The 17,483-nt window shown below is 47.4% G+C and overlaps 1 protein-coding gene across 2 annotated transcripts in view; it reads left to right on the top strand.

The window, feature by feature from the left end:
* The first annotated feature begins 6,424 nt into the window (after nt 1-6,424).
* The window catches only part of DHX36 (DEAH-box helicase 36), a 1,119,030-nt gene continuing 1,107,971 nt past the window's right edge, over nt 6,425-17,483 (top strand). For both annotated transcript variants that reach the window (XM_069618410.1, XM_069618409.1), the window contains exon 1: nt 6,425-6,737. In XM_069618410.1, the coding sequence (XP_069474511.1) occupies nt 6,501-6,737 (237 nt within the window). In that variant the 5' untranslated portion in view covers nt 6,425-6,500. The remainder of the gene's footprint in view (nt 6,738-17,483) is intronic.

Genomic DNA, 17,483 nt, shown 5'->3' with positions numbered 1-17,483 from the left:
GCATGCGTAATGCACGCCAACATGAAACTGAAAGTAATTTTCACTGTGGCAGCCATTTTCGGCTGCCGCCGTGAAAATGAAAGGTGCGTCTCCACCTTTCTCCCCCTCGAGCTGCGGCACTATTGTGCCGTTCAGATCGAGGGAGGTGTCTTTGGAAAGGGGAGACGCTCCCCTTTCCAACAGCACCTTTTTTTAAGCGTTTCTGGACACGGATCAGGCACAGAGCACACGATCCATGCCCAGCAATGACACTAGACCACCAGGGATCTGTTTGTGACGTGGGGGAAGAGAGGGCTGCTTACTATGTAAACAGGAATCTCCCCACTGGCCCCAAAGCATGGGGCCACACAAATTGGCCCCCTTCGGGGCAGATGGGTGATCATCTGCCCCCAGAAAAGCGAGAAAATAAAATAACAACAAAATAAAATAAAATAAAAATAAAAGGAGGTTTGGGTGGGGGGGCCACTAGACCACCAGGATTTTTGCTACAAAGAAAGGGAGGTCCCTCTCCCCCCCCCCCACCCTAAGGGGATGGGGGCACCTCATTTGGCCCTCCATGGGGACGGATTTCTGCCCCTATCTACTGCCAGGGAGGGCTACATGAGATGCCCCCCCCATTCATTTGGGGTTGGGGGGAGAGGGCCACCAGAAATCTTGGTGCAGGTCCCCCCAAGAATGGGACTGCACCTATTGGCCACTCTGGGGCAGATGGGTGATCATCTGCCCCCAGGGAAAGGGTAAAAAAAAATAGCAAACACAAAAATAAAAAAATACAAGGAGATTTGGGTGGGAGGGGTCACTAGACCACCAGGATTTTTGCTACAATGAAAGGGGGTGGCCCTCTCCCCCCACCCTAAGTGGATGGGGGTGCCTCATGTAGCCCTCCCTGGGGACAGATTTCTGCCCCTATCTGCCCCCAGGGAGGGCTACATGAGATGCCCCCCATCCATTTGGGATGGGGGAGGGCTACCAGAAATCTTGGCACAGGTCCCCCCAAGAATGGGGCTGCACGTGTTGGCCCCTCTGGGGCAGATGGGTGATCATCTGCCCCAGGGAAAGGGACAAAAAAAATAACAAACAAAAATAAAAAACAAGGAGATTTGGGTGGGGGTGGGGCGACCACTAGTCCACCAGGATTTGTGCTACAATAAAACGGGGTGGCCCTCTCCCCCCCACCCTAAGTGGATGGGGGGCACCTCATGTAGCCCTCCCTGGGGGCGCTTTCTGCCCCAGAGAGGGCTACATGAGAGGCCCCCCATCCATTTTGGGGTGGGGGGAGAGGGTCAACAGAAATCTTGGCGCAGCCCCTCTAAGCATGGGGGTGCATGTATTGGCCCCCTGGGGGCAGGTGGGTGCCCATCTGCCCCTAGGGAAGGGGGCAAAAAGAAATAATAATGAAAACAATTATAATAGTAAATTTAGATTTGGGTGGGGGGCCACTAGATCACCAGTATTTTTGCTACAATGAAAGGGGGGTGGCTCCCCCCAACCCCAAATGGATGGGGGGGCTGTCATGTCGCCCTCCCTGTGGGCGGATTGCTAGTGCAATCTTGCAATCTGCCCCTGGGAAGGGTCAAATGTGTTTTTACTGGGGGTGAGGGTCAGTAGACCACCAGGGATGGTTTGAAAGGGAGGCCGTGATCAGAGAGTATTAGTTATGATTTGTTTTTGTTGGGGTGACCATTGATAACAAATATTTTTTTTTCGTTTATAGCTTTTTCTACGCGAGCAGCTGCAACGTTATGTGAGTACTGTTTTTTATTATTCTATTGTTAGGGAACATTAAACCCATGAGCATCTTACAGGAGTTAGAGAGATTTATCATTAAGAAGAGGAAGATCAAAGGGAGGTCATCTTTATGAACTTGTATCTGGAAAGTGACTTTTGTACAATTGATAAAAACACAAATCAAGCACACACTGAAGCAAAGCCGAAGAAAGATAGACAGTCGAAGGGAATCAACGAAGAGAGCTAAACGAGACACTCTTTTGGTCCATTTTTTTCGTTGTTATAGGTAGATTTAGATTTTGGACAGTGGACATTTTTGATTTTTAAATCCTGATGACAAATGGGCACCTTGTTTTATTTATTTATTTATTGCTTGTTTGTTTGCTTGTAAGGCGCTTATGCAATAAAAATATACTGTTTCAAAGCACACACAGGGCAGGGAGGGAGAGTGTGAATTGCATTACAACAATTACAACACAATATTTAAGAGCAGAGGGAGGAATAGGGAGGGAGACAAACCTACTGTGCCTTGTGATTATTAAGAGCATTCAAGTGCAGAAGGAAGAAGGAACAGGGGGTAAGTGTTGGGGAGTCTGAAACCGTGGGTGAGCCATGGACGAAGTGCTAGAATGTTGAGTGCTACATGGCCTGGGCTGCGAGAGGTGTAAGCACGATTCTCCAGAGCAGAGGGAATGCAGATGCAAATTGCTGTGGAAGAACAGGAGCTGGGAAGAATTGGTGTCGGAGGTCAAGGCCCCGAAGATCCATAAGGGCCAAGGACCCTGATTCAGCAACTTGTGAGATTAGCAGAGGAGAGAAGGAGAGGGGGAGGAGGAAAAGAGGAAAGTCTCAAGGAGCTTCCGGAATTTGAGGAGATCCTGCTCCAGGCGCAGGGAGAGGGGGAGGTTATTCCAAAGGAGGGAGCCTGCATAGGGAAGTGAGCGACCCCCTGCCCTCTGTTTGGCAAAACGCTTTACACACAAAGAGTTGGTGCCAGAGGAGCAAAGTGGTCTAGAAGGAGAGTATTTGGTGAGATAGAGTTGAAGATACTGTGGTCCCCGAGCCCAGACATCCTTGTGGATGATGCTGAGGGATTTGAATTTAATCTGTGCAACAACCGGGAGCCAGTGAATACTTTTTAGTGCAGGAGCGATGTGGTCCCTGGGCTTAAAGCCAAGGATAAGTCTTGTTGCCCTATTCTAGATAAGCTGGAGGGGTTGCAGAGTGGAAGAAGGAAGGTTCAGGAGGAGGCTTTTACAGTAGTCAAGTCTAGAGAGAAAAAGAGCTTGAGTCACATTGAGCCTCTGAGGGAAAGTGAGAAAAGATAGAATTCCTTTGAGAAGGAAGAGCTGACAGTTGGACTTCTTGGCAACGTCCTGAGTGTGAGGGAGGAAGGAAAGCGAGGAGTCCAAGATGACTCCAAGGTTTCTGGCTTCAGTTGAAGGTGCAGGGGGAGAGTCCAAGGAGGAAGGCAGGAGTGAAGGGAAGAAGGCGGGAGCAGGGGTCCCAACGGGAAGGATCTCAGTTTTACAGCTTCATTTGTTTTGATTGGCAGGGAATACCCCTATAGGAATAGGGAAAGATAGGCATTATTTTTATTATTTTAATAAAAGTTGGAGAAATGTCCAAAGTATGTGCAACTCCTTCTTCCAACCCACCACAACACTCACACATTATATGCCATACTTCCTACAAAAACACTAATATTTTATATGAAAAACCTTATAAAGTCAATAGTCAAGGTTCATCTAATAAAAACCAGTGTACAAAGAATGGGAATAACAAAGTTACAGTATAAACACGCACTGTATATCACTACAAATTCAACTGTGAAACTCCAAGTATTAACACACATTCCATGCCAATATGAATCAAACCTTAGCACTCATTTTAACTATCTATTAATGTAACCTGCCTAGTACTTGAAGTTTTACTGATTGATTTGTACTTGTATAGAGTGAGTGTTTGTGCCTTAATTAAGCAATAGAACCCGAGCGGCCGAGGCATTACGAGAGTCGGTAATGCCCCCGCCGCGAGGGTTCTATTGCTATTAGTATCCCGGCATGCAAAATTTGCGTGACCGGTTTACTAAAAGCAATTTTTTTCTGTCCCGAAACGCTGCAGCGTTTCAACGCTGCAGTGTTTTGGGACAGAAAAAAAAAATGACCAAGAAAATGGCCGCCGCCATGGAAAGGGAAAACGGAGTCCGTTTTCCCTTTCCATGGCGGCCATCGGGAGCGTACGCGCTGGGAATACAAGTGTTCCCAGCGCGTCCGCTCCGAAAAAGGATTAAAAAAAAGGTAAGTGGGGTTGGGAGGGCGGGAATGGGACGGGGAAGGAAAAAAAAAAGTACCTGCGTCCCCGGCGGGGGACGAGGGAAGCCCCCAGCTGTGTGGAGGCGCAGAGCGGGGATGGCCCCGCTCTGAGTCTCCACACGGCTGGAGGCTTTCCTCGTCCCCCGCCGGGGACGCAGGATCAAGAAGGTAAGTTGGGGGGGGCGGGTGGGAGGGAGGGGAGGTAAAAATTAAAAAAAAAATAAAAGACTTACCCGAGTCCCCGGCGAGGGGCGAAGGCAGCCTCTCAGCCGCGGGGAGGCTCGGAGCGGGGATGGCCGGGGACAAAGGCCGTGGAATCCCGACGGAGGGATTCCCGGCCGGGTAGGGACCTGGCGAGAGCCAATCAGAATGCTTGTTGCATTCTGATTGTCTCTCGCTGGGGTACTAATGCTTTTTATTCCCACTTTCCCACTCTTTGTACAATTTACATTTTGGTATATGCATTTATTGTTTTCACATTTACATAATATTTATGCTTTGTGAGCAAATTAGAGGGAAAGAGATGGGAGGGAGGGACAGTGAGGGAATGTTAAGGAACTTAATATTGTAATTGAATTACTTGTGTTGGCTTTTTATTGCCTGTTATTGTATTCTGAAAAACAAATCGTTCTAAAAACAAATGGTTACAGGCAGCTTTGCATTCATGAGGCCGCAAACGATACCTTGAAAAAGAGAAGGGGCGCAGGTCATTCCTGTCATGACAAAGACTCCACAGACAACCATTTTGTTTGATTAAATCTCTGCACTCTGCACCAAAAATTGTGACTGCTAGCCACACTGAAACAGCACATGCATGCGTAGTGCCACAGATGGATTCAAGAATCCACAGATAATGATAGTATATTTCTAGAATGTATTCATGTTTGAGCAAAAGGTGTTTCAGGATGAGTTGTGGTGGACTGGCAAAGGGAGACAGTGAGAAGTTTGCATCATCCATGTGGGCTCCGTCCACCCTAGCCCAGGCATCCATAGCCACCACAATGATCCCAAGATCTAGGACCAATGGCAGGTAACCCTTAATGTCTAACCGCAACCTGCCTCTAATGGAGGGCGTAAAGGCAGTAGCCTTCTCTAGCTAACTCCCTATGGGAATTTCTAAGGGTTCTTAATCTCTCTGATAGTCTGACTTCCAGATGTACTCTGCACACCACTCTCTCTCTCACTCCACTCCTCTCCCACTCTCTCATATATTTCGCCTCTCCATACTTCTCCTTTTCTTCCCTTCACTCCCCCTTTCCTTCTAACACTGCACTACTGCCCCTTTCTACTAGTAGTCTCCCTCTGCCCTTCTCTCCTACGCTCTATCTTCCTTACCTCTGTCCCTGTGTCCTGATCTTCTGCCACTCTTTACTCCCTCACTCTCCCCTTCTCTCCCTTCGTATTCTGATCTTCTGACACTCTCTCTACTTGCTCTCTGTCTCATCCCATCTCCTCCTACTACCTTCCTCCCCTACTCTCCAACCCCACCACTACCACGAATTCCACTCCCTTCCTCTCTCTCTCTCAGCCACCCACGCTGGTTCCACTCACACACCTCTGCACTGTATAGCCCCTACCCTATCTCCCGCTTGACTCTCTCCCATTTTCTCTACCAGACCCTTTTTCACAAAACCCTTTCACTACATACCACACTACCCTAATTGGCACTACTCTCTCACACACACAATCACAAAACTTTACCCACACTCACTTACACAACTGTGCAGTTTCTCAGCACTGCACTCCAACATCCACTCTCAACCGCCTGGTCTCTTGCTCCACCAACCCCACTCCCGACCTCACTCAAACACCTTTTATTAATCCTTGACCGTGCTGAGTTTCTATAGCCCATCCTATGCTGCACTGTTTCTCCTCCTCCAGGATCCTACCACGAACCTCTGAACGTACATGAACACCTACTATCTGTAGTGATGTGTATATGCTCCGTCAATACCTATTCTGTTTAAAATCAGTACCATATTTCAACAAACGAAATAAGCTACAAAGAGGACGAATGAATCGGGAAAGTTAGAATCAGTACAGCTTTGAGAATGTACTGGTATGTGGAATATCAATTGCATTATTTTTAGCCTTTCTTAATATTATTTAATTACACGAGCTCGCTTGAGCGCTCATTTTTAAACACCACTTTTCACGTATACAAAATTAAAAGCTGTAAGGGTCTCTAAGAAATATTCTGTACATATTTTGCAGCAGTTCCCTTATATATTCTCTGTTTCCAGATAGCTTCTAATCCACCAGTACGGCTGCCTCATTTTGTGCTACCATTAAGTTTAGAAATTAGCTCTTTATTTCTTGATTAGAATTCTTCGCAGCAGGTCCCACTCAAAACCGGAAGGTAACCCCGGGCAAATGTTTTACTTCCGGCGCAGGCTGCCGGTATCAACAGTATTAACTGCGCCATCATTTCCCGTTCCTATTGTAACATATTTAACCATGAGTTATGAACACCGCCGAGGCAATGCGTACCGCCGAGGCGGGGACAGGGAAAGGGGAGGATGGGGTGGCTATGGCCGTGGTTCGACATCACAGCAACAGGGCGGGGGCGGCTCCCGGGATGAGGACGGTGGATCCGAGCGCCCCCGGCCGCCCCCGCACCTCAGGGGGCGAGAGATAGGTCTGTGGTACGCGAGGAGGCAGGGGCCACGCAGCAAGGACAAGGAGAGGTTGGAGGTACGGAATTAGGTTGGGTGCGAAACAGGGGCGCCGCTTGATCATTATGGTGGGGTGGGGGTGAGAGAGCCCCTTGCCATGAGAGTATCCAGCATGTCAGAAGGGGAGAACTACTGAAAAAGTCATGTCTTTGGGAGGGGGGGGTCGTTTTCTGTCGGTTTTTTTCTCTCCCCCCCCCCCCCCCTCTTCACGGGCTTCCCTGCCCCGTTCTGACAAATGCCACTATAGTGGAGAGCAGATGATCAACGAGTGAAGTGGAGGTGTGTAAATGTGGTCTCTGAATTGAGCTTGAGCTGAGTGTTAGCAGAACTAATTAAGTGCTTGGGGTCAGTGCTTCGCCTCTGTGCTTTAAAAAAATAAATAGGGTTAAATTGGGGGGGATCGGGGCTCTTAGCCATTTGCATATTTCCTTTTAAGATGTCTTTCACATCTCAAGAAAGTCCACATGACAAATGAGCATTTCCCAAGAGAACATGTTTTTTTGCTTGCTAAATAGAAGAGGATTGCAGCTTTTATATTTAAAAAATATGTTCAAGTGTTCTGTACAATAGAAAGTCAATATGAGTGTTTCACGGCAATCTGAGATTCTTGTGGTTAAGGTTTTGTATCACAGCTGCGCGACCAGGGTTGGAATCCCAGGCACTGCACTGTTGTATCAAGTGGAAGTAGTCTGTGGTGGGAGAGGACCCCGTCTAGATTAGGGGCTCATCACCACTAAGTAATTGCACAGAGACAGGGATGCTTGTACAACGAGGTCCCTGGCAGTGTTGCCAGGTCGGAAGGAAAAAAATAAACTGACTCCCATCCAAATAAGCTGAAAAAACAAGCGTGCGCCTAGAACGCTGTGGAAAGGTCTCAAAAGTAAGAAACATAACGCAGACAGAACACTTGTTCTATTGAATGGAGACTAGAAGTCCCAGAATGCAAAATAATGCTGGCCTGAAATGTTCTTTTTACACTACTGTATTTTATTCACTTTGAGATTGGTTAGTAAACGCTGTATAGCAACATAACTTGGCTAAAGAATGGTTATCATAAACGTCTGGCTCTGGCTGGCTATGTTCAATACATAGCAATCCATTTTGGCGGTAGAGCAGACAGTGTTCGGGTATAGAGCATTCACCGTCTCCCGTTTGTGAGTGGACAGGAACCTGTGGCAGAGAGCCGTTTGAAAAACTGGTAATCCTGGCTGCTGATCGCAAAGTATATCTATGTTGAAATTGATCACCATAGACGGCTAAATGGGGTACAAAAAGTTCAAAACGTGGTTTTAATTGGTTGCCCACAAGATTGCCTTGGGTCTCCACTACTACTTGTTAAGAAATATCCTATTGTTTTTACAGATGTGTGTTACTGATTAAGCTCAGCACGGCTTTGGTCATCCGTTTGCAACATCTGTCAATTGTAGGTAGTGGGGACGTTGGACTACCGGCACTTGTTCTACAGATTGACAATTTCAGATGGAAGTGTGCATATTGTGCGGGCTGAACAGGGTAATTAACAACATGAACCGAATTAGAAGAATGTTAAATACATTGTAACATGGCCAACTGGAAGTTTGAAAATAATAAACTCTCCCTGAGAAGATGTTCTATATAGACTCCAATGACACTGAATCCTTGCATATCTAACCAAGTCATGCAGAAAAATATAAAAAAAAATATAAATAAAGGACTTAAGTGGATAATGCAGCAGCACTGGGGATATTACCAGGATAACAATGCTATAGTGTGACTATGCTCTTAAAAACCTTTGGTAAACTGAAACAATATCTTCTTTAAATGTCAGTGTGTCTGACAGCATGGCTAAACTTTTAAAGCAAGCTTTCTTTTTGCATATATTTAGGCATTTTGCATTGATGGGCCACCTAGTGGGCAGGTAATGATCCCATCAGTGCCAAATGCCTAAGCGTATGCAAAATACAGGGAGCAGCCAGGAGCAAGACAAAGGAGCAATTATATATCGTAAAGTGCTGCCAGCAGCCCAGTGCAGGACGCTCTGTGCGACGTGTAATGGGCTTAACTGCAATGTAAACAAGCCCAATTACACACGCACAGACGGCCCAACAAGCGGACAAAAACCGCCACAAGCGACCTCCAAATATTATAAGCGACTTTGGGCAAAAACAAGCCCAAAGTCGCTTATAATAAGCGGACCTGACAACACTGGTCCTTGCGCTAACCGCACTATGGGCGGCTCCTTTTTATTCTTTACACCTCATGACTTCTCACGTCACGATCCTTAAAGGGACATATATTGCATTCCTCCTTTTTCATAAACAAATGCCTGTAACAATTACACATGGGCCATAACGTGTGAAAACAAATGCGTGACTTTTGCTTAAACGGAACAGCTGTGTCACATGGTTCTAACATGCACATCGGGGAGTGTTGACCACAAAGTGTTTCAGATACTCTGGTGGTCTGCGGCAACCTCTCACTGGGTAGCGCCTACCAACCTCCCCTTTGTCCACTTCCGGAGACATGCTGCATCCTTGATCCGTATGACCATTCTCATTGTCACTGGGCATAGTCTCCTCGGCATCTGACCCCTCACTTTCGACTCCTGGCCACTACAGGGAAACAGCTGCTTGAGGATCAGATATGCTTTCTCTGCTGTGCTCTCCTGTCGAACCCCCTCACCAGAAGAAACTGGCATTTCTTGTCACTGTACTCTTAACCGTCAGAAGCACAGTAATCATTGTTCCTCACTTCTATCGGGTTAGGCTCATGAGGCAGGTCCATCTTTCCTTTCGGGTATGTGGTACATACTAGTACCATGCCGCCTACCTCCAGGTGGTGATCACACAGTCCTCTCCTGACGTTTTCCCTTTCATTGGCTCTCCTCCCTTCTCTCGAGCACCAGTCCTTCATTGATCACACCTGGGAATGCGACTGAAATGATCTGGTAGCAGTCCCCTCGGGCATTGCTGGAAGAGGGCTTCCGCTGGTGGTACCCTAGTGAGGTGTGTAAGGAACTCATGGTGGCAACAGTAAAGATGCACACAAGAGATCACAATTCAAGTGTGTTTAATACACTGAATGCAGGTTGGAAAAACGCCTAATCTAAATCTAAGATGGGAGCAAGAGTCTACCATTAAATGAAAAATAAGGCCGTCCTAGTGGTGTTGTGTCAAATAAAAAGGGCCTATACTAAGAAACCTATTGCCAAACCTTACAACTAATACAAAAAAGGGTGTGGGGTGGTTTTCAAGAAAAGAAAGTGTTTACAAATATTGTCAGGATGCAGTAGCTTGGTTCTCCCACCCCCCCACGTTTTGAGCACTGGGTAAGGTGTAATCTTGGAGCACAGTTACACTCTTGAGCTTCCCCAGCCAGAGATATATATCTATAAAGATGCCATACTCTGTGCCAAAAAAGAGGCCTACAATAATCGTATCCTGCTGGCCGAATCCAATACGAAAGAACTCTTTAAGATTCTTAAAGAACTTGAGTCATCCATGGCCCCATTAGACCAATATAACACTGATTCTTCCTGGTGCTCCAACATTCAGAAAGCCCTCCTTGACAAAGTAGCATCCCTACAAACAAAAATTAATTAAAAAAAAAAAATTCACCACCACCCCAGATCCTGCATTTAATCTTGCTTTTAACACAAAATCAACTTGCCCGCCAAAACCTTTCAGTTTCTCTCCCCTCTCTATTTGGGAAGTAGAGAATATCATCAAACAACTCAAACCTTCTAATTGTCAAGGTGACTTGTGCCCAGCACCCATCATTAGATTTGGCGCACAAACTTGCCCCATTCATCGCTACCTTCAGAAACGCCTCTTTCAAATCGGCGATTGTACCTGATAACCTCAAGGATGCTTGGGTGATAACTTTTCATTAAAAAACCCACCTTGGATCCTAGTAATCTGGCCAACTACAGACCTATAACTACGGTACCCTACCTCCTAAAAATTTTGGACAGGGCAGCCTATCTTCAAATTCAGTTTTACCTCGAATCTAACAACCTTCTTGGCCTCGGGCATTCGGGCTTCCGCCCCAGACACGGAACCAAAACTGCCCTTATTGACCTCACAACACAAATTGAAGACTTAAGATAAATGTAAACTAGCGCTACTTCTTCTTTTGACCTATCGGCAGCTTTCGATTTGGTCAACCACCAAATTTTCTGCCAACACCTCAAGTCAGCTAGCCACTTCTCTGATGCCATTTAATGGATCGGTTCCTTCTTCGCTAACAGAACAATGCAGGTCTTCTCACCGTCTGCTTCATCCAATCCATCACCAGTCTTATGTGGAGTACTTCAAGGCTCTTGTGTTTCCCCAACACTCTACAATGTATTTACTAAGCCCCTTTTTGATATTCTCGACCATCTGGGTGTCTCGTACATTAATTCTGCTGACGACGCCCAGATACTCATCCCCATTACTAGTGACCATGCTCTCGACTCTAAAGCACTCAATGATGTCTACTTGATCATCCAAGCCTGGATGGCTCATCATGGGCTGTGCGTAAACGATGAGGAAACCAAGCTACTCATCGGAGGTTCCCACACCAGACTTAATAAACTGAATCCCAATTTTAAATCCTTTACCATTGACGGTAACATTATTAAAGTTTCTACGGACATTAAACCAATCAGTATCTATCTGGAATCCACTCTGTCACTCACACGACAAATCAATGCTGTTGTTTCTGCTTCAGTGTACACATGTAGGCTGATAACAGCATGCAGACCCTTCCTGACCACCTCCAACTGCATTACCCTCGCCAGAACTCTGGTGATGGCGAAAATGGACTATTGTAATGCTTTATATCTTGGCACCTGCCAAAAAAATATGAACAAGCTTCAAGTTACCCAGAATAATGGCATCAGGGTGGCACTCAACATCCCTAGGAAATGGACCATATCTGACACATGACGTAGCCTACACTGGCTTCCTATAGCCTCTAGAATATCTCTGAAGACTCTTGCACTTACTCATAAATCCAGAACTAATCAGACACCTATCTATCTTGCCAACCGATTCACCACCTACACACCAAATCGACCGTTAAGATCTGCGCATGACCACTTATTGGTTATACCAAGAATCAAGCTGCAGAAAACGGGTGGGGGCTCTAGCTTCCCTGTCCTCGCCGCCAAACTTTGGAACTCGCTGCCAGCCAAACCGTCTTACTTGGGTTTTAAGAATAAGGCCAAATGATGGCTCACTGAGCAGGACCCGCATCACCCTTAACATGTAACTTGTTATACCTGTTTCCCATATCTGGTGAACACTCCACTTCATTATAAGTAACTGTGCCTCTTGTGTATGTATCTCCACCCATTTTGATTCACTGCTTCGATGTATATATGTATATCTTTTATTCTCACTATTGTATCTGCCAATCATGTTTATTCTGTGTTACTGTATTTACCTCCCTTGTTACCCTTCCCTAAGTAATGTGCCCAGATGCCTCTGGGCCAGGTGCGCAATACAAATAAACAAAATACAAATACAACAGTTCCGCTTGCAGCTATCGGGGCCGTCGATGGCCAAGTCTTGTTTCTCTTGAAAGTCTCTTGCCTTCAAGGGCCTGACCTATTCAAATAACAAAACAAAAGTTCCTTCAACAAAATTAAACTTCGTTTCCTGGTTTCACTTAGGGTGAGAATTCTTCACCCCTGCGTCCCCCTCTTCCGGGTGCTGACCCCTCTTTACTTCAGCCTCCCTCCTTCGGGTTCATTTTGGCTTTTCCAACATTCTCAAATCCTAATGTCTAATTAAACAGTTCTCCGTGGACATTCCTCTACTGGGTTCATGTTTGTCAACACACTGTTTCTTTGCCCCTCTTCTGGGCGGTGACCCCTCTCGATTCTTTCAATGCTGGCGGGATTCACTTACCTTGCTTTTTCAATGCAGGATTCACTTCCCTTGCTTTCTTAACAGTTCTTAGGTCAAAGACTTTAGACTACGTGGATTTTAATAGTCCTCCTGTATGACCACTTTGACCTGTCTTGGCAGCTCTCCTACGACCTTCTGGTATCTGTAGTTACCATCAACTCAGGATCGACTAGGGTTTTTAGAGTCAGCTCCCACGTGGTGCCGGTTCCCTCTGCAGCTGGTCTCCCCCCTTAACAATTCACTGTTTCAAAGTCTTTGTACTTTTCTCATTATGCAACTTGTGGTTTTTGCTTCACACAGCTCGGTTCTTATCGACCTCTTCTTTCGACTCGCTGGCTGTGATGAACTGCTTGGCTTTACTTGTATCTGGAGTTCAGGACGGTCCCACGGTAGCAGGAACCTTCTTTGCTCTTGCCTATCAGCGCAGGAACGTTCTGTGTACCGTCAACATCTGCTGCAGCACATTTGGGCTATTGTCCTCGGTCTTATGATTCTGTCTGCCGAGGTTTCGCAGGTTTGAGGCGAAAAGGGCAAGGTTATGTCTCCTTGTCGGCCGTCTTTCTCCTCCTCTTGAACTACCGGCCTGGAAAGCTGTCTTGTTGTGCGGTTTGTCTTGCTCGTACTGTGCTCTCTTGCTCCGTCTTTTATCCCTGCGGGCAAGGGAAAGGGCTGTCGGGTGTGTGTGATTTTGATCAGTTGCCTGACTTTGCCTGACCCTTGTATTGGGACATGTCAGGTTAACGGCTTTAGTGTTAGTCTGTTGTCTTTCATGTTGCGCAAAAGTGTTTCTGTCGAAAAATGGGGGGGGGGGGCAGTGTTTTTTAATGTCATACGGAAGAGGATGGGAAAAGGTATTGAAGGAAGGGGGATACCACATCTCATCCGTCGGTGTCCCACTCCCTGAGGACCCCCATCCAGGTGATCCTCCCTCACTGGTCCGCCCCCAAGGAACTGGATCTAATAGCGATGGCTGTGTCCTGGCCACCTGGATGACACATCCCCAGGGACTAGTCTGGGAGACACCTTCAGGTTTCTCACAGGTGTAGTGCAATATTCTGACAAGAACTGGTATAGGGCACATCGCTCGCACTCCCCTTGTCCATGCGCAGTGCGGAACACTTTGAGCGTTCTCATTCTTTTCTGCTTCCCCATTCGCTCGTGGCCATACCAGTGTTATTTTCAGTTGGTGGATCCCTAACCCATGGAGATATTCAGAGAACCCTCCCGCTCTGAAATGGCAGCCCATTGTCCGTGTAAATCTCGTCAAGGAGTCTGAGTGGCGAACACCTTCTCGAGAATAGGTACCACATCCTCTAGCGAAGTGGAATCCCCAAATTCCACCTAAGGGTATCTCGACCACTGGTACTAGGAAATGGGTTTCCCGGCAGGAAGATCCAAAATCCATGTGGACTTGCCCAGGGGATGTTACTTCGGTCCATGGACTCTATATGCGGTTCTCTCACGTGGGGTAATGTTGCCTGACATCACACTTTGTCCTCTAGGTCTGGGAACCAGACTTTCGTTCTGAGTCGTACTTTGGTTTTTGCCAAACCTTGATTTCCTCTGTGAGCCAGCTCTAGTTCACGTGTTATTAGGCTGGAGGGAATGCCATTCTCGATCCTCTTCGGACCAGTCCGCTATCAAGGAATGTCAGTTCGTATCGAGCACGCCACATTTACTCCAGAACACTCTGCGTCCTGTGTGCGCCCGTTCAATTTGTCGAGGACGTGGTTCCACCCGCTGCTGGTCCCAGCTGATTTCAGCAGACTGAAGCAGTCGTTGTTGGCTGAAGCTTCTTTAATCTCCTTGAGGGACATGGATATGGGGGTGGCTGCCGCTGACATGGTGTGTAGGAACTCTTCGACTTCACGTTCTCCGTCGACCTCCACCTGTGATCTTGACTCCCGGGTGTGGCGTGACAGGTAGTCTGCTGCGTTGTCATACACCAGCTCAAAGCCATATTCCTGTTGGGCAAGCACCCATTTTTTTGATTATTGCCAGGGGTTTGGAGGACGACCCAACCATGATTGGGATGAGCGGCTTGTGGTCAATAACAGTTGCTGATTTTCCGTACACCTAGAGATGAAAGTGCCTGCAGCCCCACAGTACAGTACAGCCAGCCCCTCTTGCTGAATCTGCGAATATCGCTGCTATGTGCTTGAGAGGGCTCTGCTTGTGAAGGCAACTGTGCAGGCATTCCCTGCCCCATCCGGCTGTGACAACACTGCCCCATGATCAAATGGGCTGGAGTCCAATATCTCTGCTTTTCTGTTTGGGTCGAAAAATGCCATTGTGTCCTCTTGCGGTGAGCGCATTCTTAATTTCTTCAAAGGCATTTTGTTTAAAGGCAGCCAATTTCCAGCTTCCTTCTTTCTTAGTAAGGTTGCAAAGAGGCTCTGAAAGGGTGGGCATAGTACGAATTAAATTCCCGCTGTAGGTCACCATACCCAGAAAACAGCGTACTTCAAAGGCGTTCATGGGTGGCCCTGCTGTTTGAATGTCCTTGACTTTCTCAGGATCTGGAGAGATACCATCTTCTTGAAATACAAACCCAAAGTATTCCATTTTCCTTTGCAAGCATGCGCATTTGTCCCTGTGCAAGGTAAGTCTGACTTGCTGGATTCGACCTAGCACCTTCCCCAGCCTTTCCAAATGTTCTTGCTCTGAGGTGGAATACACCATGATATAGTCACATACGTTAATTGCTCCTTTTAGACCAGCCAGAGCACCACAAATCATGTTCTGAAACGCCTCAGCTGCGGAGGATATGCCAATGTTAAGGCGCTTGTATCTGTACAGTCCTCTGTGGGTGCTGAACGTGATGATGTAACAGGAGGCTGAGTCCAACACCAACTGTTGATAACCTGACCTCAGGTCTAGCTTTGAAAAGAACTTGGCCTCTTGTAGGTCTGCCAGAATATCATCAAGCGTCGGGGGTAATGTCTTTCCCTCGTTATGGCTCTGTTGGGGAGGCGCATATTCACACACATGCGGATGGAGTTTGGTTGTCTCGGCGTGTTAGTAATGACGATGGGTGAAACCCACAGGGTCGAACCTTCCACCTCCTCAATGATGTCCATGCTAACCAGGTCATCTAGTTCCATTGCTCGACGGTGAAAAGGTATTCGCCCCTCCTTCTGCGCCACATGCTGTACTGTTGGATCGATGTGTAGGCAAACTGGGTCACCTGTGAATCTTCCTATGCCTGAAAATGCACCAGCAAATCTGGATAGTAGCTGATTAGATGTCTTGTACATAGACCCCAAAGGCAAAGTTCACGATGCGCAACGCCTCTGCCACCGCACCCCCAGTAGTGTGACCGTGCTCACTTTGGTAATGAAGAATCTTGTGTTGATAGTGCTATCTTCATGACGTACCAGTCCAATGAAAACACCCTCCAGCGGCGTGGCACCTCTGCCCCAAAAGTGTAGATATGTACCAGAGTCTTTTTCAAGGGGGGGTGCATTTATCAGACTGTGGTTATGTTCGTCTGCCATGACACTGACCGATGCCCCGGTAAACTAGTGCTGGAATCTGAAAGCCTCATATGTCGATCGTGCATTTTGACTGTCGTTGTCCTGAGGCTTTCATCAATAGCACGCTTGATCTAAAGTATATGTCGTCCTCGTCAGTCTCTTCCTCAGTTTGTTTCATTTGGGGGTATCTGATCTGCCATCGCCACCTTGCTCTGTATCTTTGAGAGTATTGTCTCGATACAGCTGGTCCTCGCACATGCGTAGATGATGCCAGTGCGCGGCAGACTCTGGCAAAGTGGTTCACTACACCACATCTCCCGCAGGTGTGGCCTTTTGCCGGTCATTCGGCAGAGTGAGGTAGGTCATAGCCACATTTGGGGCATGGTGTAATTTCCGCCCCGCATTGCTCCTTCCTGCCCCACGCTGGACGCCTGTCTGACTAGCAAAATTGTTGTGTGCCTATGGCGCAGGCCTCTTCTAACTTCACGGATTTCATAGCGGCACACATCTCGGCTATTGCATATGCTAATTTGTGGGAACGCCCAAGCTCAATGTTACAAACTAATATTATTCCTGGTTCCCGCAAAACTTGTCGCTGCAGTTCGACTGTTGGGCAACCGTTGTTTTGTGTTCCTCGTCCGGTCATGTACAAGTTGTCGCCATCCGTCGCAGTCTTCAATGATGTGTCAAGGGACGCGCCCTCCTTCTGTAGGGCGTTCCTCATCAGCAAACCTCTAGTAGTTGAGGTTTGCCATGGGTGAGAAGTATTCTTGCAGTGCAGTTTTTGCTGCAGCAAATGTCTCATCGGTAAGTCGGAGGGTCTGGAAAATGTTGCAAACTGCCAGGCCGGCTGAGTAGAACATGACCGATTTCTTTGTTTCATCATTATCTTTGCTTGCATTTCATTATTATCTTTGCTTGTGGCAGACATAAACGTGTCAAGGTGCTTCACCCAGGCAGACCAGCTGGGGCCAAGAGCTGAGGGAGCTCTGGAGATATTGAACTCCTGTAGGGCTGTGAAATACACGGGTGAGCAATGCACCCTGGCCTCCGCCAGGACGGCACCATCATTCATTGGTGGACCGTGGATTGACTGGACAAAAGGGATTTATCAGGTCGTGGGCCTGTCGGCTTCTTTGCGCTGTGTAGGCTTCAGACGGCGGGGCGCACAAGCACTCCGGGTAGGAGCTGCAACCTTGCTGCATGGACTGTGAGACTTTTCAAGGGAGGCAGAATGGGTAATGCACCACTGCATGCATGCAGGATCAGACCGCACTGTAGGGGGGCATAGGCTGCACAAGCACTCCAGTATGGGAGCTGCAACCCTCTTTGCATTTGTGTCTGAGCCGAGCTACTACCTCTATCCACCGCTGATTACTGGAATCGCCTTGTCCATATTTGTTAAACTTGAGG

The sequence above is a fragment of the Ambystoma mexicanum genome, chromosome 10 (genome assembly GCF_040938575.1).
Source record: "Ambystoma mexicanum isolate Mex_15411 chromosome 10, UKY_AmexF1_1, whole genome shotgun sequence".
Lineage (NCBI taxonomy): Eukaryota > Metazoa > Chordata > Amphibia > Caudata > Ambystomatidae > Ambystoma > Ambystoma mexicanum.
This window is presented reverse-complemented; position numbering and strand designations above follow the sequence as displayed.